Genomic DNA, 26,104 nt, shown 5'->3' on the forward strand with positions numbered 1-26,104 from the left:
TTTACAACTTGAAACTATGACATAAACCAACTAATGTGTCTGTGGGCCCCTGAGTGTGTGGTGGTTATGTCGGGGCCCTCAGAATATTCAACATTCTGGAGGTGAAACTAAAGTAAATATAATAAACTTTTAAACATCATTAACTGAAGTATTTGACTTTTCTGTCACTGAAGATGAAAACAACAGTATTTTTCAGCCTCAATATTGTATTTCAGCTTCACAAACGTCTCATTTCTTCATATTTGTGATGATTAAATGAAAAACTGTTGTATTTTTATCATAATGTCTTATTAAATAAAAGAATTCATGTGAAACACAGACGTGTTTAAACCTGATGTGACGTCGCTCGCCGGCTTTAGTCTGATTTTCATGTTTCGTGTTCACATGTGTCGTTTGTTGTGTAAAATAAAGTTATTTTAACGTTTTTTTGCTGTTTTATTGTTTTATTTCCTTTTCATTGTGGATATTGTCATGACGTGATGTCACCACCAGGTGTCGCTGTTACACACGAGCGCTGCTGCTGGAAACACGTGATTCAGGCTTGTTTATTCCAGTCTAATAACGCCGGGGATTATGGGAAATATGGTCTGTGAGCGGGAGGTCGTTCTGACGCCACCGAGACGACCTTTGACCTCTCACCGTCCGGATCATCACCAAATATGAGGCGTTTTTACACCTGTTTGAGGCATATTTCATGTGGTTATTGTTGAATATGTGGCGGACGCGTCGCTACGGCAACCAAATAAAACAGTGAGTTTTTTCTGACCGATCCGTCGCCGTTTGTTTGTCTCATGTTGTTTATCCTTGTTTATTTGTTTAAGATATTGTATATTTTTAGTGTTTTTGTCGCGACCACAAACGCGTCATAATTTGACGATGATGATCCGTCACCATGGAAACGGAGGATCAAACGGACAAATGTAATCATTTTTCAGATTTTTTTGGTTTGTTTTTCAGACGTTGCTGGACGACGACAACAACAACAACAACAACAACAACAACAATGAGGTGGCGGGTCAGAAGCTTGTGTGCGTCACAGTCGGTCTCATGAGGCTGTAATGACACTCACAGGCTGAAGGGGGCGCAATGCCTTTTATTTGTGCAGAAATCACAGGTGAAAACGTCTTTTTTAATGTTTCACAGTCAAAAAGATGAAACGTGAGTCGCTGGAGGTCGATCTGGGCGACTTTATGACTTTATTCTCCTGCTGCAGATTTGTCGTCGCCTGAAACACAAAAAGAGACAAAGTGGACCATAAGCGGCAATTTAATATTTGTTTAGTATTTGTTTACTCTGTGGTTTTGTCTTAAGTTCTGTCGCTTTAGTTTAATTGTTTTATGGTTATTTAAAGTCCTTCTGAGTGGGCGTGGTCAGGTTAAGTGGGCGTGGTCAGGTTTAGTGGGCGCAGTACGTACAGTCGGGTTTAGTGGGCGCAGTACGTACAGTCGGGTTTAGTGGGCGCAGTACGTACAGTCGGGTTTAGTGGGCGCAGTACGTACAGTCGGGTTTAGTGGGCGCAGTACGTACAGTCGGGTTTAGTGGGCGCAGTACGTACAGTCGGGTTTAGTGGGCGCAGTACGTACAGTCGGGTTTAGTGGGCGCAGGAGGAGGTGGAGGAGGCGGTGGAGGTTTGGCGCAGTCGTACGACACTTCCAGGTATCTGGTCTCCTCTTTGCACGGATATTCTCCGAACACGTACTCGGTGACGGGCACGAGGCAGGAGCGTCTGTCGGCACAGCTGGCACAGAGAGAGAGAGAGAGCGCCATCCTGAGGCCGACGTGTGACACTGCACGCTCGGGCCAGAGACACACAACAGCCTCAGCATCACATGATGATTTATGACTTATTGGGCTCTAAACGGCCTTGAACTGACTGACACACTGACTCCTACAGGTGAAGGATGTCACTGCGGCCAATGAAACATTTATGGGTCCGCCCCCTTCTCGTCTCCACGGAGATGTTATAGCTTTGGAATGTTCCGTCTCTCGGCTCTAAGCGACGCAGAAGAAGAATCTGCACTTCCTCTTCCTCCTGAGTTTGTGGAGTTGTTTAGAAGTGACACAGAGGAAGAAGAATTCAATGGATTTAGTGATTTGGGGTAAAACTGATGCTTTGCTAAACTTGTTAGCATGTTCTTTATGCTATAGTTATCTGAATAACTGTTCATATGTTACGTTAACATACCAGACACTTACCACAGTTCTGTCTGTGCCTCATGTAGCTGAAGGTGTTAGCGTTAGCATACGTCATGTAGCTGAAGGTGTTAGCGTTAGCATACGTCATGTAGCTGAAGGTGTTAGCGTTAGCATACGTCATGTAGCTGAAGGTGTTAGCGTTAGCATACGTCATGTAGCTGAAGGTGTTAGCGTTAGCATACGTCATGTAGCTGAAGGTGTTAGCGTTAGCATACGTCATGTAGCTGAAGGTGTTAGCGTTAGCATACGTCATGCAGCTGAAGGTGTTAGCGTTAGCATACGTCATGTAGCTGAAGGTGTTAGCGTTAGCATACGTCATGTAGCTGAAGGTGTTAGCGTTAGCATACGTCATGTAGCTGAAGGTGTTAGCGTTAGCATACGTCATGTAGCTGAAGGTGTTAGCGTTAGCATACGTCATGTAGCTGAAGGTGTTAGCGTTAGCATACGTCATGTAGCTGAAGGTGTTAGCGTTAGCATACGTCATGTAGCTGAAGGTGTTAGCGTTAGCATACGTCATGCAGCTGAAGGTGTTAGCGTTAGCATACGTCATGTAGCTGAAGGTGTTAGCGTTAGCATACGTCATGTAGCTGAAGGTGTTAGCGTTAGCATACGTCATGTAGCTGAAGGTGTTAGCGTTAGCATACGTCATGTAGCTGAAGGTGTTAGCGTTAGCATACGTCATGTAGCTGAAGGTGTTAGCGTTAGCATACGTCATGTAGCTGAAGGTGTTAGCGTTAGCATACGTCATGTAGCTGAAGGTGTTAGCGTTAGCATACGTCATGTAGCTGAAGGTGTTAGCGTTAGCATACGTCATGCAGCTGAAGGTGTTAGCGTTAGCATACGTCATGTAGCTGAAGGTGTTAGCGTTAGCATACGTCATGTAGCTGAAGGTGTTAGCGTTAGCATACGTCATGTAGCTGAAGGTGTTAGCGTTAGCATACGTCATGTAGCTGAAGGTGTTAGCGTTAGCATACGTCATGTAGCTGAAGGTGTTAGCGTTAGCATACGTCATGTAGCTGAAGGTGTCAACAAGTCAACAAGGCGTGTTCTAACGCACGTTCATCAAGTACGAGCCGGGTCACGAGCCGGGTCACGGGCCGGGTCACGGGCCGGGTCACGAGCCGGGTCACGAGCCGGGTCACGGGCCGGGTCACGAGCCGGGTCAAGAGCTGGGTCACGAGCCGGGTCACGGGCCGAGTCTGCCATCTTGAATGTTTTGTATCGGGGGTGAAGAGCTACTTCCGTATCTCAGTGTGACGCGTTGTCAGTCACTGGATGACCGACGATCTCATTGGCTATTGACTCAGAGTCCAGACCGAGACGCATTGGAACAGACTGTGGGCGGGGCTGGCGGGTCAGGCAACATTTACAGAGGAAACGTCGGTTCTTGGTCTTGGATTTCATCAAATACATTCCCCCCAAAAAATGTGACTTACATATGTTTTTTTCTTCTCTATTGTGCATGTTTTGGCAGGTGAATAAACGGTGAATAAACGGTGAATAAACGGTGAATAAACGGTGAAAACGCGGTACAAGCTCGATGTCGCGCTGTGGCACACGACGCTTGTGTTTCGTCTTGTGTTTCGTGGTTTAGCGCTAACGTAAAGGACAAAAGAGAACGTGTCGGGTCCTCACAGATCCTCCACCACCATCTCGGCCCAGGGGAACGTGCAGAACGTGTCCGGCCCGTCGTCCGGATCAGCTTTGCCCTCGCCGCACCGGGTGCCGACGCCCACTTTGTACAGGATGTGCTCCAGCTTGATCTTCGTGCCCACGTCTGAGACACGGGAGAACGACGGGGAGAACGACGGGGAGAAAAGAGAGGGAGGAGGGGGAGAACGACAGGGAGAAAAGAGAGGGAGGAGGGGGAGAACGACAGGGAGAAAAGAGAGGGAGGAGGGGGAGAACGACAGGGAGAAAAGAGAGAGAGGAGGGGGAGAACGACAGGGAGAAAAGAGAGGGAGGAGGGGGAGAACGACAGGGAGAAAAGAGAGAGAGGAGGGGGAGAACGACAGGGAGAAAAGAGAGGGAGGAGGGGGAGAACGACAGGGAGAAAAGAGAGGGAGGAGGGGGAGAACGACAGGGAGAAAAGAGAGGGAGGAGGGGGAGAACGACAGGGAGAAAAGAGAGAGAGGAGGGGGAGAACGACAGGGAGAAAAGAGAGAGAGGAGGGGGAGAACGACGGGGAGAAAAGAGAGGGAGGAGGGGGAGAACGACAGGGAGAAAAGAGAGGGAGGAGGGGGAGAACGACAGGGAGAAAAGAGAGAGAGGAGGGGGAGAACGACAGGGAGAAAAGAGAGGGAGGAGGGGGAGAACGACGGGGAGAAAAGAGAGAGAGGAGGGGGAGAACGACAGGGAGAAAAGAGAGGGAGGAGGGGGAGAACGACAGGGAGAAAAGAGAGGGAGGAGGGGGAGAACGACGGGGAGAAAAGAGAGGGAGGAGGGGGAGAACGACAGGGAGAAAAGAGAGGGAGGAGGGGGAGAACGACGGGGAGAAAAGAGAGGGAGGAGGGGGAGAACGACAGGGAGAAAAGAGAGAGAGGACGGGGAGAACGACAGGGAGAAAAGAGAGGGAGGAGGGGGAGAACGACGGGGAGAAAAGAGAGAGAGGACGGGGAGAACGACAGGGAGAAAAGAGAGGGAGGAGGGGGAGAACGACAGGGAGAAAAGAGAGGGAGGAGGGGGAGAACGACAGGGAGAAAAGAGAGGGAGGAGGGGGAGAACGACAGGGAGAAAAGAGAGGGAGGAGGGGGAGAACGACAGGGAGAAAAGAGAGAGAGGAGGGGGAGAACGACAGGGAGAAAAGAGAGGGAGGAGGGGGAGAACGACAGGGAGAAAAGAGAGAGAGGAGGGGGAGAACGACAGGGAGAAAAGAGAGGGAGGAGGGGGAGAACGACAGGGAGAAAAGAGAGAGAGGACGGGGAGAACGACAGGGAGAAAAGAGAGGGAGGAGGGGGAGAACGACGGGGAGAAAAGAGAGAGAGGAGGGGGAGAACGACAGGGAGAAAAGAGAGGGAGGAGGGGGAGAACGACAGGGAGAAAAGAGAGGGAGGAGGGGGAGAACGACAGGGAGAAAAGAGAGAGAGGAGGGGGAGAACGACAGGGAGAAAAGAGAGAGAGGAGGGGGAGAACGACAGGGAGAAAAGAGAGGGAGGAGGGGGAGAACGACAGGGAGAAAAGAGAGAGAGGAGGGGGAGAACGACAGGGAGAAAAGAGAGAGAGGAGGGGGAGAACGACAGGGAGAAAAGAGAGGGAGGAGGGGGAGAACGACAGGGAGAAAAGAGAGGGAGGAGGGGGAGAACGACAGGGAGAAAAGAGAGAGAGGAGGGGGAGAACGACAGGGAGAAAAGAGAGAGAGGAGGGGGAGAACGACAGGGAGAAAAGAGAGAGAGGAGGGGGAGAACGACAGGGAGAAAAGAGAGAGAGGAGGGGGAGAACGACAGGGAGAAAAGAGAGGGAGGAGGGGGAGAACGACAGGGAGAAAAGAGAGGGAGGACGGGGAGAACGACAGGGAGAAAAGAGAGAGAGGAGGGGGAGAACGACAGGGAGAAAAGAGAGAGAGGAGGGGGAGAACGACAGGGAGAAAAGAGAGGGAGGAGGGGGAGAACGACAGGGAGAAAAGAGAGGGAGGAGGGGGAGAACGACAGGGAGAAAAGAGAGGGAGGAGGGGGAGAACGACAGGGAGAAAAGAGAGAGAGGAGGGGGAGAACGACAGGGAGAAAAGAGAGGGAGGAGGGGGAGAACGACAGGGAGAAAAGAGAGGGAGGAGGGGGAGAACGACAGGGAGAAAAGAGAGAGAGGAGGGGGAGAACGACAGGGAGAAAAGAGAGGGAGGAGGGGGAGAACGACAGGGAGAAAAGAGAGGGAGGAGGGGGAGAACGACAGGGAGAAAAGAGAGGGAGGAGGGGGAGAACGACGGGGAGAAAAGAGAGGGAGGAGGGGGAGAACGACAGGGAGAAAAGAGAGGGAGGAGGGGGAGAACGACGGGGAGAAAAGAGAGGGAGGAGGGGGAGAACGACAGGGAGAAAAGAGAGAGAGGACGGGGAGAACGACAGGGAGAAAAGAGAGGGAGGAGGGGGAGAACGACGGGGAGAAAAGAGAGAGAGGACGGGGAGAACGACAGGGAGAAAAGAGAGGGAGGAGGGGGAGAACGACAGGGAGAAAAGAGAGGGAGGAGGGGGAGAACGACAGGGAGAAAAGAGAGGGAGGAGGGGGAGAACGACAGGGAGAAAAGAGAGGGAGGAGGGGGAGAACGACAGGGAGAAAAGAGAGAGAGGAGGGGGAGAACGACAGGGAGAAAAGAGAGGGAGGAGGGGGAGAACGACAGGGAGAAAAGAGAGAGAGGAGGGGGAGAACGACAGGGAGAAAAGAGAGGGAGGAGGGGGAGAACGACAGGGAGAAAAGAGAGGGAGGAGGGGGAGAACGACGGGGAGAAAAGAGAGGGAGGAGGGGGAGAACGACGGGGAGAAAAGAGAGGGAGGAGGGGGAGAACGACGGGGAGAAAAGAGAGGGAGGAGGGGGAGAACGACGGGGAGAAAAGAGAGGGAGGAGGGGGAGAACGACAGGGAGAAAAGAGAGAGAGGACGGGGAGAACGACGGGGAGAAAAGAGAGGGAGGAGGGGGAGAACGACGGGGAGAAAAGAGAGGGAGGACGGGGAGAACGACAGGGAGAAAAGAGAGGGAGGAGGGGGAGAACGACAGGGAGAAAAGAGAGGGAGGAGGGGGAGAACGACAGGGAGAAAAGAGAGGGAGGAGGGGGAGAACGACAGGGAGAAAAGAGAGAGAGGAGGGGGAGAACGACAGGGAGAAAAGAGAGAGAGGAGGGGGAGAACGACAGGGAGAAAAGAGAGGGAGGAGGGGGAGAACGACAGGGAGAAAAGAGAGGGAGGACGGGGAGAACGACAGGGAGGAAAGAGAGGGAGGAGGGGGAGAACGACAGGGAGAAAAGAGAGGGAGGAGGGGGAGAACGACAGGGAGAAAAGAGAGAGAGGAGGGGGAGAACGACAGGGAGAAAAGAGAGGGAGGAGGGGGAGAACGACAGGGAGAAAAGAGAGAGAGGAGGGGGAGAACGACAGGGAGAAAAGAGAGGGAGGAGGGGGAGAACGACAGGGAGAAAAGAGAGAGAGGACGGGGAGAACGACAGGGAGAAAAGAGAGGGAGGAGGGGGAGAACGACAGGGAGAAAAGAGAGAGAGGAGGGGGAGAACGACAGGGAGAAAAGAGAGGGAGGAGGGGGAGAACGACAGGGAGAAAAGAGAGGGAGGAGGGGGAGAACGACAGGGAGAAAAGAGAGAGAGGACGGGGAGAACGACAGGGAGAAAAGAGAGGGAGGAGGGGGAGAACGACAGGGAGAAAAGAGAGAGAGGAGGGGGAGAACGACAGGGAGAAAAGAGAGAGAGGAGGGGGAGAACGACAGGGAGAAAAGAGAGGGAGGAGGGGGAGAACGACAGGGAGAAAAGAGAGGGAGGAGGGGGAGAACGACAGATTTAGAAATACACTGCTGTTTACAAAGGCGACTGTATTGAAAATATGGTTTAAAATGATGAATAATAATGTTAATAATCGTAGCTTATTTTGATCCTTGGGTCAAGCAAATCTAGGTGTAAACCAAAAGTACAAACACACTTTTATAACAAAGACAGCAGCATTTTTTAATGAAAATGTCACTTAAACCACATAAACTGAGGGATTGTCCAGGTTTACGCTGTGGAAACTGATTATACCAAAAAGAGAAGCAGAAATGGAGACAAACACGTCAACAACGTAACAAATCACCAGAAAAGAAACTTAAACAAGACAAAAATAAACTAAATGTTCTGAGTTAAAACACGATAAATGTGAAATGTTCTTACCACAGGAAATCGTGGCCGTGTCGTTGAGGCAGGCGTACACCACCTCCGCCCCTGTCACACAAACACAGGGCACTGTGTCCCACGGCAACAGACAAGTCCTGGTCCTGGTCCTGGTCCTGGTCCTGGTCCTGGTCCTGGTCCTGGTCCTGGTCCTGGTCCTGGTCCTGGTCCTGGTCCTGGTCCTGGTCTAAGTCCTGGTCCTGGTCCTGGTCCTGGTCCTGGTCCTGGTCCTGGTCCTGGTCCTGGTCCTGGTCCTGGTCTAAGTCCTGGTCCTGGTCCTGGTCCTGGTCCTGGTCCTGGTCCTGGTCCTGGTCTAAGTCCTGGTCCTGGTCCTGGTCCTGGTCCTGGTCCTGGTCCTGGTCCTGGTCCTGGTCCTGGTCTAAGTCCTGGTCCTGGTCCTGGTCCTGGTCCTGGTCCTGGTCCTGGTCCTGGTCCTGGTCCTGGTCCTGGTCCTGGTCCTGGTCTAAGTCCTGGTCCTGGTCCTGGTCCTGGTCCTGGTCCTGGTCCTGGTCCTGGTCCTGGTCCTGGTCCTGGTCCTGGTCCTGGTCCTGGACATGTTTTTGGGACAATAATGAAAGGCCTTAAACACTCTTGCCACAGACAGAGGTTCTGACTCTTCTGAAATCCAGGAAAAGACTAAAGACAGTTTTTAGTCTGAAAGACACTGACCTGAGGCTGGAGTGAGACAGCAGGCTGCAGCCAGCACTAAACAAGAAACACGTTTGTCTGATAATGAAACCTCAACATCCACGTTTAAAGACACATTTCTGTTCTGACTCATGATATCGTCTGAATATTGACATCCGAAAACGACAAAAACACATGGAATCATAAAATACAGTCCGAACTCCCTGTTGCTGCAGATACTCACGGCCGAGCGCCAGGATCCTCAGCCGGACCATGTTCTGCTCCGTCCGCTCCTCTTTGGTCTGAGGCGGTCACTGATGCGCTCCGTATTTAAAGGTGGGGTCAGACATGCAGACGCCTGTCCCGCGGGGGCTGAGGCATGTGGGGCCTCAGTCCCAGATGTGTGGGACCTTTAAACGCCCTGTGTGAGCTGCAGGAGGCGGCTGTAAAGCGGGGCCCGTCCACGCACACCTCCAGCTCATTAACCACATCTGCTGCACACGCGTCCGCCACAGGAGCTCCTTTATTATTCATATTCCACAACCAACAACCTGAGCCGAGCAGTTTGACCACTGGACAAAGGAGAACAATTAACATACAGGGACCGGACAGCCCTGAGCAAAGGGCCCCAGACCCCGTACTCCAGGAGAACCCCATCGGAATGACATGATATGACCCATTTTCTCCATTATATATAGAAAGTCTTCTCCAGATCCACAAAGCACATGTGACTGTGCAAACTCCCATGAACCCTGGAGCGATGGAGAGTCTAGAGCCAGTGTTCCCTGACCAGGACCTAAACCTGCTCCTCCTGAACCTGAGGTTCTATGGGTCAGATTCTCCTCCAGGACCTGGAACAGACCTTATGGGAGGCTGAGGAGTGTGATCCCTTTGTAGACGGGACACATCCTCTGGTCCCTCTTCTTGAACAGAGGGACCACCACCCCGGTCTGCCAGTCCAGAGACACTGAGTGGAAGACCCTGCAGACAGAGACGTTCCAAACAGACCCTACGTTCATTGACCTTTGGCCTTCGGTGCCTGGTGGACTCTCTTGTGCTTGAACATGGAGCTCGTTATGGACAGTCCGTGCTGCTGTGTGGAATTTCTGCAAAGGATTCCCAAGAAATAAAGAGTTGAACAGTTTGTCTTTCTCAAAAGGTGGATCTTTATTTAAATAATCACTTTCCCTGACAAAGGTCTCTGTCCCGCCTCCTCATGACATCACACGTCCTTTTAAAGGCGGTGACATCGTACGCACATCGTTACAATCAAATCAGCTCCATCAAGGTCCAAAGATTGGAGCTCTCTCATTTGGAGGTGACCTGACCCTTGAGCCATGTCCTGAGGCATGACTGGCCCGATACAGAGGGGCCGGACCATCTTTATCAGGGGCCCATATTCTCATATTTTCTGTAAACAATAACAACATAGATAGAATGACATGACATTTTCTCGTTACAGTGACTCGCACAGAAGTCCACTAACTAAACACAGCTCGAGTTCAGATCAGGGGGCCCGTTCCTCCCAGTCCAAATCGTTGAAGGCCCCCAGTAGAACAATGGAGTTCCGGTCAGCGCACTGTCCAGTTCCGCTCCCAAGGACTCCAAGAACTCTGGACTTCTGTTTGGCCCCTAAGAGACCTGTCCCTGACCCGAAGGTGCAGAGACCCTATAAGTCAGTCCCACACACGATGGATCTCGAGGCTCTGTAATAATGATAATGATAATGATGATAATAATAATAATAGTTTTTCCCGCTAATCGGTGGTTCACGGTGATGATTAGAGGCTTTTTCAAAATGTATTTATTTATTTAAGAACATAGCATTGGACGAACCAGATGCAATGTTTTAAGTGTATGTAGCAGAATATGCTCATTTTTAACACCTAGGGCCAATTTAGAGTGGCCAATCTACCTAATACATACATGTCTTTGGAGGGACTGAAGGCGCCGAGAGAGTGAAAGGGTCCGAACATGCACGAGCAGCTCCTGGCCCAGGTCCAGGTGGCCCCCGGGCCCCCAGAGCCTTGTAAATACCACAGCGTGAGCCATAACTCTGCAGGAGCCCCCGGGTCTGCAGACGTGGACCCATCACTAACCCTTTGGGTTCACATAACGATGATCGTGGTGAGCGAGCGGCTCTGTTTGGGTTTCACCTGAAAATATACATCATATAAAATAAATATACCTGTATCTTGCCCCTTTTTAGTCAACTAAGGTGTGTCTTTAATAGTCTGCGTTCACATTGTAAAATGTGATGATGTCATAATCTCAGATGGAGGCGTGGCCTAACTCTAAGGGAGATTTACTGTTTTTGAAAGAAAAATCCCAAATTGTGTAGAAATCAGTTTGTCTCATTATTTGTTTGGTTTGTCACATTATGTCTTAAAGTCCTTTAACTGACAGTCATGGCACCACACGTTTGTTTGTTTGTTTGTTTGTTTGTTTGAAAAGGGCCTGTCAATACAAATACATCTGTGAATAAACTAATGATGAAGAAATGCTGTTGAAACAAAGTTTAATGCTCATTAAAGGTGCCATATCATGCTTTTTTTTCACGTTTCGTAGTCTATCCTAAGTGTATCATTGATCATAATAAGGGTTGTGCAACACCCTTAACATAATAGTTAAGAAATATCACCCAGACCTTGGACCCCCTCACCAACCCGGAAATGCAGACGGCTTGGTTTGATATTCGCCCCCACCCTTGTGAAGAGCCATCTGGCTCCCCCGCCCAACCCGTGACGTAGTGTGTGCCTCACAGCTGTTAGCTCCGCGCTGCGCCGCTCCGCGCGACTGAGTGAGAAACGATAGAACTTCAGATCAACACTACTTTGAGCCTAAATAAATCTGGTGTTTATTCTACAGCGTGCGCAGAACAGATATATCTATATATATATATATATATATATATATATATATACATATATCTGTTCTGTCTTATGTCCATCGCGCTCTTATTTCCTGGTTTCTCGGTATCAGATAGAACTTCTCTCCGTTTATTTTCCCGGTTGCTGCATCAACTGCCACATAAACCTTCACCATTGTGATAATAGTAAAGAGTGCGATATCATTCATGAAGTTTTGGGCCTCTTTGAACCGTGTTTCCTCGTAAATCGAAGCAGAAAAACGGGGCTTGAATGAGGAGACACAGCCTGCAGCAGCGCGGAGCCGGGGGGAAGAGGGCGGGAGGCGGGAGGGGGGAGGGGGGAGGGGGGAGGGGGGATGGTGACGCGTGCTTGCCCTTATGACGTGGTCTTGCAGCCACCCCCCGTCAGTTTGGAGATTGGAGGAAAGGAGATAGTCTGTAATAAAGCTAAAAACTGCGGGAATCAATCAAAAAACACTCTGGACATAAATGAAGCACAAATAGCGATGTAAGAAGGTTAAAAGCTCTGAAAAGTCGATTTTGCATGTTATGGGACCTTTAAAGTTAATCTTGCATAATATATCCCCTTTAATGTTGATATTTTACAAATGTATTCTAATCTGCTCTTTTGAGCTCAACTTGAGCAATAAAAATATGAAGTTTTGGCATGTAATAATCAAAATCTTACTTTTATTTAATTCTTAATTGACTTTTGTACAATTATGAAAATAATTATAAACCTAAGCAGCAATGCTTTGAAACAATAAAAAGATTACAAAATAACATATTGTTCTCAGCCACAGAGAGTAAAATCCAGTTCTTCTTCTTGTTTGCACTTAGTGTTAGAGCAGGTTTAGACCTGCGCGTGACACGTCTGCGTGCTAATGATAAACCCGTGAAACAGGAAGTACTTTTGTACTTTCACTTTAAGGTTTTGGCGCAGTAGAAATTCAGACGGTGAGTAAAGATTCTTTGCTTTAACTACAAATAATAAATGTAGCGTCCAAATGCAAAAGGACAGTACGTTTTAGATGTTGAATGTGAGTCAGAAAAGCCTCTGTAACTGTTGGAATAGAGATTGCATTTACTTTGTTTTTCCAGATGTGATTTTCCCTCTGACACTATGGCTGCTGAACATGGTAAGTACATGTCATTCTAAACCTTAGACTCACACTGATGACACCTTTATTTAATGTGTGGAAGATCGTTTTACCTGTATGGATTAGATAAGATGTGAAGTATGTTGAAGGGAAATGGATTCAGATACAGTAACTTATAAACTTGAAGAATTCGAATGAGAAAACAAATGTTCATGATGCTGCTGGATGGATCACCTGTCTACAGTTTTTTTTATTTGCATTAGTCATTTATATTGTTTATGGCCCGTCAGGCACACGCCCTCGCATCACATTCACCACTTGGTGGCAGCACTGCATAATAGTTTATCTCGAGGGCCGGAAGTTCCAAGACAAATTGAAACTTCAATATTTTGTTACAGTTTAAGATATTTGGGCTTAATTTGGGGTGTATACAGAATTAAACATGAAAAGACCTCAATCTACACATGCTAATGCTCACGACAAGCTAACCAGAGCTGAGCGTGCTGACAAAGTCAAGCAACTGGAGAACAGCAATTTTAATGAAAAGTCTAATGAAAAAATCACCAAAGCAAGTTCTGAAGCAGCGGGTTTAACTGCTAAACATGGCAAACCTCGAGCAGAGGGCGAGTTCATGACGATGCCCCGCCCCCACTGCAGTTGGAACTCAGCGACCTGCAATGTGACAACTCAGAGTGTAACAAACACCAACAGCTCTTATATCAGCAACTGGACAAAGCAGGTTCACAGAAATGTGCACTTTTGCTTAAAGAATGTTGAGTATGTTTTGGCTCCACTTTCATGTGTGAAAAACCTTCTCTGTGATGAACTTAAAGCAGCATCGCCTGCGTTCAAGACTCAGTGATGCACATTTATGGGACGTATTACGTAACTCATCCTCTGTCAGACATGATCTGGCTTGTTTACTGCATCACCAATCCCATTCATGCCAGTAAAGCTGTTTTATCAATTTGTTCATACATTGACAATGTTTTACAGTTCAAACCTTTAATTGCACTGTTTCTATTTAAATATGCACATTTTTCCTTCACTGCATATTTTTTGACCGATTATCAATGAAGATGATTTTCAGGATATGTTTAGTGTTCAAATGTAAAGCTTATTGTTCCCATGTGGGCGTGTTTTCCATGTCTTTGACCCGTCTTAATGATATAAAAGCGCAGCATCGCTTATTTGTTGCTTTGTCAATGGGTTTTTCTTACAGAAATGTTTTAATTGGATGAACAAAAATACATTTATTTTAAAGTTTCTTATTTTTATTTTTAGTTCATTTTATTCATACATTTACTTATATACATTATAAAATATAATGACAATTTTAAAATTCAATTCAGTAACTTTTTGGAACACCCAAAATCACAACAGCAGTCATCTCAGAGGGAGACAGTGAAAAACAGATGTCCATAGGGACGAGGGACAATGTCCCAGCGTCCCGTGCCCTTAGACAAATGTCCCAGCGTCCCGTGCCCTTAGACAAATGTCCCAGCGTCCCGTGCCCTTAGACAAATGTCCCAGCGTCCCGTGCCCTTAGACAAATGTCCCAGCGTCCCGTGCCCTTAGACAAATGTCCCAGCGTCCCGTGCCCTTAGACAAATGTCCCAGCGTCCCGTGCCCTTAGACAAATGTCCCAGCGTCCCGTGCCCTTAGACAAATGTCCCAGCGTCCCGTGCCCTTAGACAAATGTCCCAGCGTCCTGTGTCCTTAAACCAGTTCTTCTCAATTCTTTTCTGATAAGCCCCTCCCCTAGGAAGAAGAAAACACTTCGCGCCCCCGACTCTCCGCCGTGACTATAAATACAGTGAGCGTCTAAACTCCGCCCCCCGATATGTTAGCGAAGCAAAGTGTGTTTTTATTGAGTTGTCATTTATTTGGCTTCATGCTGTCGCTGGTCTCAGGCGGTGGTCTTTCCTCGTCTCACGCGGTGGTCTTTCCTCGTCTCACGCGGTGGTCTTTCCTCGTCTCACGCGGTGGTCTTTCCTCGTCTCACGCGGTGGTCTTTCCTCGTCTCACACGGTGGTCTTTCCTCGTCTCACGCGGTGGTCTTTCCTCGTCTCACACGGTGGTCTTTCCTCGTCTCACGCGGTGGTCTTTCCTCGTCTCACGCGGTGGTCTTTCCTCGTCTCACGCGGTGGTCTTTCCTCGTCTCACGCGGTGGTCTTTCCTCGTCTCACGCGGTGGTCTTTCCTCGTCTCACGCGGTGGTCTTTCCTCGTCTCACGCGGTGGTCTTTCCTCGTCTCACGCGGTGGTCTTTCCTCGTCTCACGCGGTGGTCTTTCCTCGTCTCACACGGTGGTCTTTCCTCGTCTCACGCGGTGGTATTTCCTCGTCTCACGCGGTGGTCTTTCCTCGTCTCACGCGGTGGTCTTTCCTCGTCTCACACCGTGGTCTTTCCTCGTCTCACGCGGTGGTATTTCCTCGTCTCACGCGGTGGTCTTTCCTCGTCTCACACGGTGGTCTTTCCTCGTCTCACACGGTGGTCTTTCCTCGTCTCACGCGGTGGTCTTTCCTCGTCTCACGCGGTGGTCTTTCCTCGTCTCACACGGTGGTCTTTCCTCGTCTCACACGGTGGTCTTTCCTCGTCTCACGCGGTGGTCTTTCCTCGTCTCACGCGGTGGTCTTTCCTCGTCTCACGCGGTGGTATTTCCTCGTCTCACACGGTGGTCTTTCCTCATCTCACGCGGTGGTCTTTGTGCCGGTCACTTTGGCTCAGAATGCGCATCCAGACCGGCGCGTCGCCTTTTACCGCTGCTAGAATCCACAGACGCCGCGGCAGTGTATGCGAGGCGTGAGGTAAATCCCAAAGCCGCGGATGAAATGCAAAGTATTCCCGGGGTCAGCGAAGGCAGGCGGCACAGTGAGCCTGGGGAAAGCGTGGTGGGAGGCGGGCAGAGGAGGCGAGGAAAGCCTGGTGTGAGTCTGCTGCGCTGGAGGAGAGATCCAGCAGCCTTTGGAACCTAAGTATTTTACGCAGAGTAAGAATGTTTTAAAGTCAGACCGGGTCTTGGTCTTGGACCACTCTCCAGAGAGTGCGGCGGAGGGAGCGGACCGCTGCCTCGACATTCAAACCTCCTCTTCAGCTGAACTACGCTGTGGTCTGTGATCGTTTCATGTAGAAATTAAGCTCCAGGAACATGGTCTTCGCTGAGAGAAATGAAAGGCTCTGTACATGTATGTCCGAAACATCCGGGTAACTGGCCGTGTGCCTGTCGCACTAAAAATTGACCAAGCCGTGACGTCATTCGGACTCAACGCTTTGGATATCTTTGGATCATCCTCCTGGCCACAGGAAAGAAGGCCATTACAAAGAGATGGATGACTCAAACTGCACCGACAACCAAGGCCTGGACCGACTTCATAATCAACATACAATATGAAAAAAATTTATTGGACTTAACTTAAAATTGGAGAAATTCAATCCACTTTGGACTAATGGGGAAGTTTGTTTTGGAGTTTGTGTGCCATAGTTTTAATTTTGATGTCTTGGTTTTGTAATTGCAGATCTTCCACTGAAGCGTAGCAGTAGTCTCACATTTGTACCACCTTCAAGTAAGTAAATACAAATATAGCCTTCTTAAACAAAATATATTACTACTAATGCCTATAATTTTTAAATTGAGAGATTATGTAGCCATACCTGCGCGCAAATGCAGATCTCATCAGCTCTCAGAAGCTACGCAGGTCAGGTTGGCTGGTAGACCGCTGGAACACCAGGTGCCACAGGGGGGCGCTAGAGGAAATGTCATCGTGTAAATTTAATACTATTGAATAATTTAAAGGCTACAAGGAAGATGCAACATATATCCATTAAAGATTCCACTACCGCTAAGAGACCACAGGCTTTGCATTAGTAGCAAATTTGAATGAAGAGATTTTTCTTTAGTTAATTGTATTTTGATACATGTGCATTTCCAGTGTCTGAGCTGAGGCTGGTTCTTCTGGGGAACAGCTGGAGTCAGAGGAGCTCTGTGGGAAACCTGTTACTGAATCAGACTGTGTTTGAGAAGGAACAACCTAGAAGCCCAGTTAAACAAAATGGAGAAGTCCAAGGGAAGGTCATCTCATTGATCAACACTCCAGACCTGCTGCAGCCTGACCTCACCTCAGACACATTGACAGAGTTAGTCACAGAGATAGCAGTGGCCTCAGACCCTGGTCCTCATGTGTTCCTGCTGGTTCTAGATCCCAAAGACTTCACTGAGCAACACAAAACCAGACTAGAGTTAGTCCTACAGAGCTTCGGTGAGCAGGCCTTCCACCGTTCACTGGTGTTGGTAACAGCAACAGAAGAAACAAGTGTGACGGAGGATGGTGTGAAATCTGCCCCTCTGGAAGGGCTGATCAGAAGGTTGAATTCCAGGTATCAGTGGGTGAAGAGTCTTGAGTCATGTATGAGAGCTGAATTTCATGAAGAGCTCTTTACAAAAATGTTCCAAATATTTGAAGATCACAATGGAAAACATGTGACCTATGATATATATGAGGATGCTTCTCCAACTGCTCATCACCAGGCCAAAGAGAGAGACGGCCCCATTCTTTCAGCAGTTAAAAGAGGTAACTACAGTAACACTTAATTTATAATGTTCATTTGTTCTTTGTAGTAAATATTTACATTTTTGCAGGATTGAACAAAATAACAAGAAATACGTTAGGTTTTGGTGAGTACATTTACGTCGGTGTGGTAAATATTTAATATAGTTTATAAATCAAGTTCACCCTGGAGAGACTCAGACACAAAAGCAGAAAAGATGTTTTAGCGAACTTTATTGCAAAGTTTATTTGGCGCTCAGACCCCGGTGGAAGGCGTAGCGATCATGGGCACTCCATGATTTGATTGAATTAGATACCTTCCCCCCGGAGCCTGGAGACTGGTGGTGGTAGTTGTGGAGAGAAGGTAGAGAGAATAATAGATGCAGAGGAGGAGCAGGGGAGGTGGTGGGTCGCAGATACGGTTTGAAGCGACTGAGCCATCTGCCTGTGTGATTGGGGATGAGGAGCAGGTGTAGGGGCCATGACGCGGACGTCCCCTGTCCTTTTACCAATCCTTCTTGGCCGGGAAAAACTGCATAACCTCTTTGGGATAAGTGCAGAAACCTGGAAGAGTCCATGGTGAAGTGAGGGATCTGACTCTCACAGACGGACAGGCCACGCCCGCTTGAGTGCGATGATGGCGCTGGGGAGAGGGGTCCTTCCATGGAGGCCGACAAAGATTTAGGTTAGGTCTTCCAGGTGACCTAACCTAAATCTGGAATATCTCTCCCTATACCATATTTTCGGGCAATGTCCAACCAGGAAGTAAAACGATAAACTTCTCCAAAATGGTCAAACTTGAGAAAAACAGTTTTTTGGTGGAAAAATGGTTAGTAAAGTCTGAATCTCTTTGTTTTACTGAAAAGTGAAGTCTAAAGTTTGCGCGTTAAGATCATTCTCAGCGTCATAACTGATCATCTTACTATTTGTGGCAAGACGGTCTACTACCCTCTTGTGAGTAGTGACTGAAGAGAGGGCGCCCTATAAAAGGAGGGTCTGTTAGGTGGCCCGTCCTCCCACCTCAAATAAAGATGGCTGCTTGCGGAAACTGACTGTTGGACACTGGCAGACTTGTAGTTCTACCTTCACCATAAAACATGGTGGCCTCAAATTAGTTTATGTCGGTGTAATCCCTCATTCGCCCAGGGGTGTTCCATTGTAGAAAAAGGTTCAGTTGTTTCATCTGGACTCAGTTAGAAAAAATAGACGTTTCGACTCTCATCCAAGAGTCATTGTCAATAACAGAATTTAGGTCGAGAACTCCGATATTTATACTATTCTGTGGTAAGTCACGCCCATTGGGCGTAGCCTCCATAGGTGGAAAGAGGTGTTTGTTTCAACGGAAACTTACCCTCTTGTATCTACCTATTCAGTCCTTTAATGGGCTATTAGTCTCCCCTTTGTCTTTGTGAGACCCTGGCTCACTCGCCCTGAGTACCTGATTAGCATCTAAATGTCCTGGTCCTCTACCTCTCCAGGGGTTCAACATACCATTGTAGACTAAAGACAGGTTAAATCTTAACCCTCCGTTTCTGTTTAAAGAAGGTCTTTCTTTTTTAACAAAAATAGCTTCCTTGACTCCTCTTTCAAACCATCTTTTCTCCTGCTTAAAACCTTCACCTCACCGTCTTCAAACGAGTAATTAGAGGCTTCAAGATGAAGATGCACGGCACTCTGAGGTCCTGAACTAGTATTTCTTCTGTGCTGATAGAGCCTCTTGTGTAGAGGCTGTTTAGTCTCACCTATGTACCGTTCTTTACAGCTTTCTTCACTGCATTGGATCGAATAAACTACATTGCTCTGTTTTTGAGTCGGCAACTTGTCCTTTGGGTGAACCAGTTTTTGTCTTAAAGTGTTTCCTGGTTTAAAATAAACAGGGACTTCATGTTGTCTAAAAATTCTCTGAAGTTTTTCCAACAGTCCAGAGACATAAGGGATAGAGACACCCTTCCTTCTCTGTTCAGTTTCCCTTTTGTCCTGCTTCTTGGTTCTCTTCACTCTGTTGAGGGCCCAAGCGGGGTAACCACAGGCTGAGAGGGCATTTCGGTCATGTTTTTCCTCTTTCTTCTTGCCCTCTGAGCTGGTGGGCACACCTTGAGCTCTGTGTTGTAAGGTTCTGATCACACCCAGCTTGTGCTGTAGTGGGTGGTTGGAGCCAAAGAGCAGATACTGGTCCGTGTGTGTGGGTTTCCTATATACTTCTATTTGAAGCTTCCCGTCCTCTCTTCTGATAGTGGAACAATCAAGAAAGGCCAAGCGGTTCTCCTTAGCGTCTTCTCTTGTAAACCTGATGTTCAGGTCCACAGCATTGATATGTTCTGAGAAGGCTCCAGCTCTTGTTTCTTGATTGTAACAAAAGTATCATGGACATAGCAAAGCCAAAGCTTTGCAAAGTGCTCCATGTACAGGTTGGCCACTATGGGAGAGACGGGCGAGCCCATGGCATAGCCATGAATCTGTCTGTAAAATTGTCCCCGGAATTGAAAGTAAGTGGTGTTCAGACAGATGTCCAACAGTTTACATATGTGTTCAGGTGTCAGTTTGGTCCTGTCCTGTAGGTGGTGTCTTCCTGCAGTCTGATCCTCACCGCTGCTACTGCATCAGAGGTCGGGATGCAGGTGAACAGGGACACAACATCATATGAAACCATGAGGTCATCTGGGTCCAATTGGAGATGATTCACTTTGTCCACAAAGTAATGCGTGTTTTCCACATTATGTTCCGAATTCCCCACCAATGGAGCCAAGTTAGTTGTTAAATGCTTGGCCACATTGTAAGTGATGGAGTCTGTGCTGCACACTATGGGTCTGAGTGAACAAAGAAGGAAGGGTGTTTCTATCCCTTATGTCTCTGGACTGTCGGAAAAACTTCAGAGAATTTTTAGACAACATGAAGTCCCTGTTTATTTTAAACCAGGAAACACTTTAAGACAAAAACTGGTTCATCCTAAGGATAAGATGCCGCCCCAAAAACAGAACAATGTAGTTATTCGATCCAATGCAGTGAAGAAAGCTGTAAAGAACGTTACATAGGTGAGACGAAACAGCCTCTACACAAGAGGCTTTATCAGCACAGAAGAAATACTAGTTCAGGACCACAGAGCGCCGTACATCTCCATCTTGAAGCCTCTAATCACTCGTTTGAAGACGGTGAGGAAAAGATTTTAAGCATGAGAAAAGATGGTTTGAAAGAGGAGTTAAGGAAGCTATTTTTGTTAAAAAAGAAAGACCTTCTTTAAACAGAAATGGAGGGTTAAGATTCAACCTCCCTTTAGTCTACAATGGAATCTTGAACCCCTGGAGAGGTAGAGGACCAGGATATTTAGATGCTAATCAGGTCCTCAGGGCGAGTGAGCCAGGGTCTCACAAAGACAAAGGGGAGACTAATAGCCCATTAAAGGTCCCATAACATACAAAATCGACTTTTCAGAGCTTTTAACCTTCTTAAATTGCTATTTGTGCTTCATATATGTACCCAGAGTGTTTTTTGATTGATTCCCGCAGTTTTTAGCTTTATTACAGACTATCTCCTTTCCTCGAATCTCCAAACTGACGGGCGGTGGCTGCAAGACCGCGTGATAACCACAGGCATGCGTCACCATCCCCCCTCCCCCCTCTCCCCCTCCCGCCTGCCGCCTCCCGCCCCCTTCCCCCCGGCTCCGCGCTGCTGCAGTCTAACCCGTGTCTCCCCATACAAGCCCCGGAGTTTTTCTGCTTCGATTTACGAGGAAACACGGCTCAAAGAGGCCCAAAACGTCATTAATGATATCGCACTCTTTACTATTATCACAATGGTGAAGGTTTATGTGGCAGTTGATGCAGCAACCGGGAAAATAAACGGAGAAAAGTTCTATCCGATACCGAAAAACCAGGAAATAAGAGCGCGATGGACATAAGACTTTTATATATATATATATATATATATATATATATATATATATATATATATATCTGTTCTGCGCACGCTGTAGAATAAACACCAGATTTATTTAGTCTCAATGTAGTGTTGATCTGAAGTTCTATCGTTTCTCACTCAGTCGCGCGGAGCGGCGCAGCGCGGAGCTAACAGCTGTGGGGCACACACTACGTCACGGGTGGGCGGGGCACACGCGCTCTGAGACTTCGTCACGGGTTGGGCGGGGGAGCCAGATGGCTCTTCACAAGGGTGGGGGCGAATATCAAACCAAGCCGTTTGCATTTCCGGGTTGGTGAGGGGGTCCAAGGTCTGGGTGATATTTCTGAACTATTATGTTAAGGGTGTTGCACAACAATTATTATTATCAATTATACACTTAGGATAGACTACGAAACGTGAAAAAAAAGCATGTTATGGCACCTTTAAAGGACTGAATAGGCTAGCTCGGTAGATACAAGGGGGGAGTTTCCGTTGAAACAAACAACTCTTTCCACTTCAGGAGGCTCCGCCCAATGGGCGTGACTTACCACAGAATAGTACAAATATCGGAGTTCTCGACCTGACCATTGACAATGACTCTTGGATGAGAGTCGAAACATCTAGTTTTTCTAAACTGAGTCCAGATGATATAACTGAAGCTTTTTCTACAATCAACGTAGTTTAGTTCACTTTTTGGCTTGTTGCGTTGCTCTGGTCCCTAACTTTGGAGTCAAACATGCCTTTCATCAGCGTTTGGTGTCCTTCTGGGAAGCTGGCCTCGTTAGCGTCTCCACTTGCTCTTTGGGCATTAGGGTAACAGCATACGGGCATACAAAATGTGGAGCAAATAATGTGGATACAAAGACAGCTCTACTGCTCGCTTTGCTACATTTTGTTTGACAAAATACAATAACTTTTGTAAAAAAGGTTTTCCACAGCCATACGATTAATGTCTAACTTAAGGCAACGTTTTTTTTTCCAGAATCTGTGCTCAGAATTGTTCTGTTTGGAAAAAGTGATGATAAAAAGACAAAAATTTCAAATTTGATCGGCGACAAGATTTCCATTTGGAAAGGACCAATAGTCGTGAGGACCCCAGACCTGTTCCATCTGTCTGTGGAGGCTGTGACAGAAGAAATGAGGAGATGTGTGTCCCTGTGTTCTCCTGGACCTAATGTCCTGCTGCTGCTGGTGAAGCCTTCAGACTTCACTGAGAATGACAGAAAAACTCTGATGTTCATCCTGAGTCTATTTGGTCCTGATGTCTTAAAACACTCCATGGTGGTTCTCACACACAACCCCCAGAAGACCCCCAGCGTGACCCCCAGTGTTAGGAAGCTCATTTATGATTGTGGTGGAAGACTCCACAACATGTTCAATACAAATCATACCCCCTTAACAGATTCCCTCAAGAGCATTGTAGATCAAAACAAAGCATCATTTTTGACCCTCACAGAGGAGAAGAAACCCTCTCTGAACCTGGTTCTTTTTGGGAGGAGCGGAGCAGGGAAGACCTCAGCAGCTGAGTCCATTTTAGGGCGAGCAGAGCTCCCTGCAGCGAGCAGCCCAGGGCAGTGTGTGAAACATCAGGGAGAGGTGTGTGGGCGTCGGGTGTCTCTGGTGGAGCTGCCGGCTCTGTCTGGAAAACCTCTGGAGGCAGTGATGCAGCAGTGCCTCCTCAGCATCTCCCTCTGTGCTCCTGAGGGCGTCCATGCCTTCATCCTGGTTCTACCGCTGGGGCCCCTCACAGACGAAGACAAGGCCGAGCTAAAGACCATCCAGGACACACTCAGCTCTCGAGTCCATGTCTTCACTATGATTCTGATCACTGTGGACTCAGAACACACTGCTCCAGACGTGCTTCAGTCTGTCAAAGGAGACATCCAGGAGCTCAGTCAGATCTGTGGAGGAGGATATCTGATATTCAACCCCAGGGACCAGCAGAAGGTCTCTGAGCTGCTGGAGTCTGTAGAGACTTTAAGGACCAAGAATGAACCTCACAGCTTCAACACAGAGACACTGATACAAGTCCAGATCGAGAGGATCTGTGCTCTGTACAGAGAAAACAACACCACGAAGAGACGTAAGTATCACTGTCAATAATCGCATACAATCCAGTTGTTCTTGTTCCACAGTGTTTTTTTCTCTGTTTGTAGATAATATGAGTCCTGACTGTTTGAGGATTGTGCTGATTGGAAAAACTGGCACTGGAAAGAGTTCCTCTGGGAACACCATCCTCAGAAGAAAAGAGTTTAAAGCTGAGTTAAGTTTAACATCCGTCACAAGTGTTTGTCAGAAAGCAACAAGTAGAATATACGGCCGCCATGTTTCTGTGGTGGACACTCCTGGTCTGTTTGACACTTCCATGTCTAATGAGGAGGTCAGTGAGGAAATGCTGAGGTGCGTCAGTCTTTTGGCTCCTGGACCACACGTGTTTCTGTTGGTTTTACAAATCGGACAACGACTAACAAAAGAAGAGAAAGAGACACTTACAATAATAAAACAAGGATTTGGGAGAAAGGCCCAACAGTTTACTATGATCCTTTTCACTCGTGGAGATCAGTTGGTCAATTCTAAAACATCTATTCAACAGTACATTGAAAACACACCCCTAAAGAAACTGCTCTCTGACTGTGGGAACAGGTTTCATGTGTTTGAAAACAGCAAAGAGACGGATGAGGCTCAGGTCAAAGAGCTGCTGGAGAAGATCGAGGACATGGTGAAGGAGAACGGAGGAGAGTGCTACACAAACGACATGCTCCAAGAGGCTGAGGCGGCCATCAAGAAAGAGATGGAAAGAATTATGAAGGAGAAGGAAGACGAGATGAGGAAAGAGAGGGAGGAGATGGAGACACAATATCAAAAGCAGATGGAAGAAACGAAACAGAAAATGGACAAACAAAGGGAAGAATTTGAAAAAGAACGAAAAAAGAGAGAGCAAGAACTCAGCGACAAGGAGGAAAAGATTAAAGAAGAGAAAGATCTGCGAAAGAAAGAACTGGAAAAGAGAGAAGAAGAGGACAGGAAGAGGCAGGACGCAGAGTTCAAAAGAAGTCAGGAATGGGAACAAAAATATAAAGAATTGGAAGACTCAAAAGAAAGATTTGACAGAAAACTACAGGAAAGCAGGAGACAGATGGAAGAGGAGAAGGAAAAGTGGGAGAAAGAAAGGAAAGAATGGTGGAAAAAAAGGAAAGAAGACGATAAGAAAAGACAACAACAGGAGAAGAAATTAAAAGAGGAAATGAGACGGATTCAAAGGGAAAAAGATCAGAAAGAAAAAGAACTAAAAGAAAATGAAATGAAGATTCAAGACGAAAAAGATGAACGTGAAAGAGAGAAAAAAAAGAGAGAAGAAGAGGAAAAGCAAGAGGAAAAACAGCGTCTGGAATGGGAACGAAAACTCAAAGATTTGGAAGAAAAAGTCCAATCAGAAGAACAATCTAAAGAAACGTTTGAAATAAAACTACAAGAAAGCAAGAAACAGATGGAACTGGAGAGAGAGAAGTGGGAAAAAGAAAGGAAAGAAAAGTTGAAGAAACGAAAACAAGAAGATAAAAAGAGAGAACAAGAAGAGGAAAGAAGACAACATGAAATGAGACAAATAAAGAAAGAAAAAGAGCAGAAAGAGAAAGAACTTAAAGAAAAAGAGAAGAAATATCAAGAGGATCAAAAAGAACAACATGAAAGAAGAGAAAAAGAAGACAAAAAAAGGAAAGAAGAAGAAGAACAACAGCGTCTTGAATGGAAACGGAAACAAAAAGAAATGGAAGAAAAAATCAAATCAGAAACAAAGTCAAAAGAAGAGAACAAGAAACAGATGGAGGAGGAGAGAGAGAAGTGGGAGAAAGAAAGAAAAGAAATGTTGGAAAAACGAAAACAAGAAGATGAAGAGAGAAAACAAGAAGCAGAAAGAAGACAAAAAGCTTTAAAACAGGAAAGAGAAAACTATAAGAAAAAACTTGAAGAAGATCAGATTAAACTACGAGAACAAGAGGAAAATAAGAGAAAGGAATTAGAGAAAGGACATGAAAAACAAGTGAAAGAACTGAAGAAGGATTATGAAGCCGAAGCCAGAAAACAAGCTGAAGAGTTCAATGAGTTCAAAGCGAATCACAGAAATAATTCTGAGTTTATTAAAAAACAATATACAAAAGAAACGCAACAATTAAATGAACTGATCAAAACGTTGTGGAGACGTCCTTCGACGTGGAGTAAACTGGACACAGTGATCTCAAAGCATCAAAAAGAAATACAGCAACTTGTCAATAAATATGAAGAGGAAATAAACAAAGCCACAAACAAGGAGGAAAAACAAAGGAAGCAAAATGAGCTGGAAAAAGAGAAGGAAAAGAAGGAAAAAGAACATGAGAAAGAGTTAAGTGATTTAATAACAGAGGTGAAGAAGTGTGTGATTTTATAAAATAACTGTGTAAAGTTAAAACATTGTTGTCCCAGATCTGGGCCAGAACCCTAAACCTCCTGGTTGTGTCAGTGGCACAGTCGGGGCAGTTCTGTTGGGCTGGATGTGCCGGGATTTAGCTTCATATTTTATTTAGTTTTTGCTCTTTCTAAAGGGCTGGTCTGACTTTAAGTGGACACATGTAAAACATACTTTAATAAGCTTTTAGGGCATGTTATTATGGTATTCTCTCTTCAAGAACTTACTCTGAGTTGTATTTTACTTCATTTAATCATGTTAAATCCACTTTGTCCTGCCCTTGTCCCCGCCCACAGCTCTGTACTTCTTCACTTTATTGTCTTTTATTATTTGGATAAAAAGTAAGATCAAAAGCAGTTTGTGATGAACAAAATGTAAGTTAATGATCTGTGTGTCGTAGATTAAAACTTAACCAAAAATCAAATCATTAAATGTCGTTTAATGAACTTTTTACATTTTTAATTGTGGCAAAAAAAAGTCAAGAAAGATAAACTTGTAAAACTTTATCATACTATTTTTGTTTGTTTTGTATTGTTTTTATTGTCATTTAAGTTTTCATGACTCAAAATATAAAATCACAG

The 26,104-nt window shown here is 46.7% G+C and overlaps 2 protein-coding genes across 2 annotated transcripts; one reads left to right on the plus strand and one right to left on the minus strand.

Annotated features, from left to right (window-relative positions):
- Positions 1-1,152: 1,152 nt before the first annotated feature.
- LOC140347057 (L-rhamnose-binding lectin ELEL-1-like) lies at positions 1,153-8,978 on the minus strand. Its single transcript, XM_072433382.1, has 6 exons — positions 8,919-8,978; positions 8,717-8,752; positions 8,048-8,098; positions 3,832-3,973; positions 1,584-1,738; positions 1,153-1,225 (listed from the first exon to the last, which is right to left on the minus strand). The coding sequence occupies exons 1-6, from the start codon at positions 8,947-8,949 to the stop codon at positions 1,197-1,199; spliced, it is 444 nt and encodes a 147-aa protein (XP_072289483.1). The 5' UTR covers positions 8,950-8,978; the 3' UTR covers positions 1,153-1,196.
- A 3,673-nt stretch (positions 8,979-12,651) lies between these two features.
- LOC140346477 (uncharacterized) lies at positions 12,652-25,703 on the plus strand. Its single transcript, XM_072432566.1, has 5 exons — positions 12,652-12,682; positions 16,160-16,207; positions 16,574-17,212; positions 22,065-23,165; positions 23,239-25,703. The coding sequence occupies exons 1-5, from the start codon at positions 12,667-12,669 to the stop codon at positions 25,503-25,505; spliced, it is 4,071 nt and encodes a 1,356-aa protein (XP_072288667.1). The 5' UTR covers positions 12,652-12,666; the 3' UTR covers positions 25,506-25,703.
- The last annotated feature ends 401 nt before the right edge of the window (positions 25,704-26,104 follow it).

Source organism: Eucyclogobius newberryi, unplaced genomic scaffold, assembly GCF_026437365.1.
Source record: "Eucyclogobius newberryi isolate DKJ021-1_F unplaced genomic scaffold, fEucNew1.0.hap1 SCAF_6, whole genome shotgun sequence".
In the NCBI taxonomy this organism is placed as follows: Eukaryota; Metazoa; Chordata; class Actinopteri; order Gobiiformes; family Gobiidae; genus Eucyclogobius; species Eucyclogobius newberryi.

What these genes read in the sequence shown, in the direction of transcription:
- LOC140347057 (XM_072433382.1), bottom strand. Translation starts at nt 8,949, where the DNA reads ATGGTCCGGCTGAGGATCCTGGCGCTCGGCC. An exon ending in GAGATGGTGGTGGAGGATCT is followed by an intron (nt 1,739 to 3,831) that starts GTGAGGACCCGA and finishes TCTCTGTGCCAG; the next exon opens with CTGTGCCGACAGACGCTCCT. An exon ending in TGCGCCCACTAAACCCGACT is followed by an intron (nt 1,226 to 1,583) that starts GTACGTACTGCG and finishes TTTGTGTTTCAG; the next exon opens with GCGACGACAAATCTGCAGCA.
- LOC140346477 (XM_072432566.1), top strand. An exon ending in CACATTTGTACCACCTTCAA is followed by an intron (nt 16,208 to 16,573) that starts GTAAGTAAATAC and finishes GTGCATTTCCAG; the next exon opens with TGTCTGAGCTGAGGCTGGTT. An exon ending in AAACAACACCACGAAGAGAC is followed by an intron (nt 23,166 to 23,238) that starts GTAAGTATCACT and finishes CTCTGTTTGTAG; the next exon opens with ATAATATGAGTCCTGACTGT.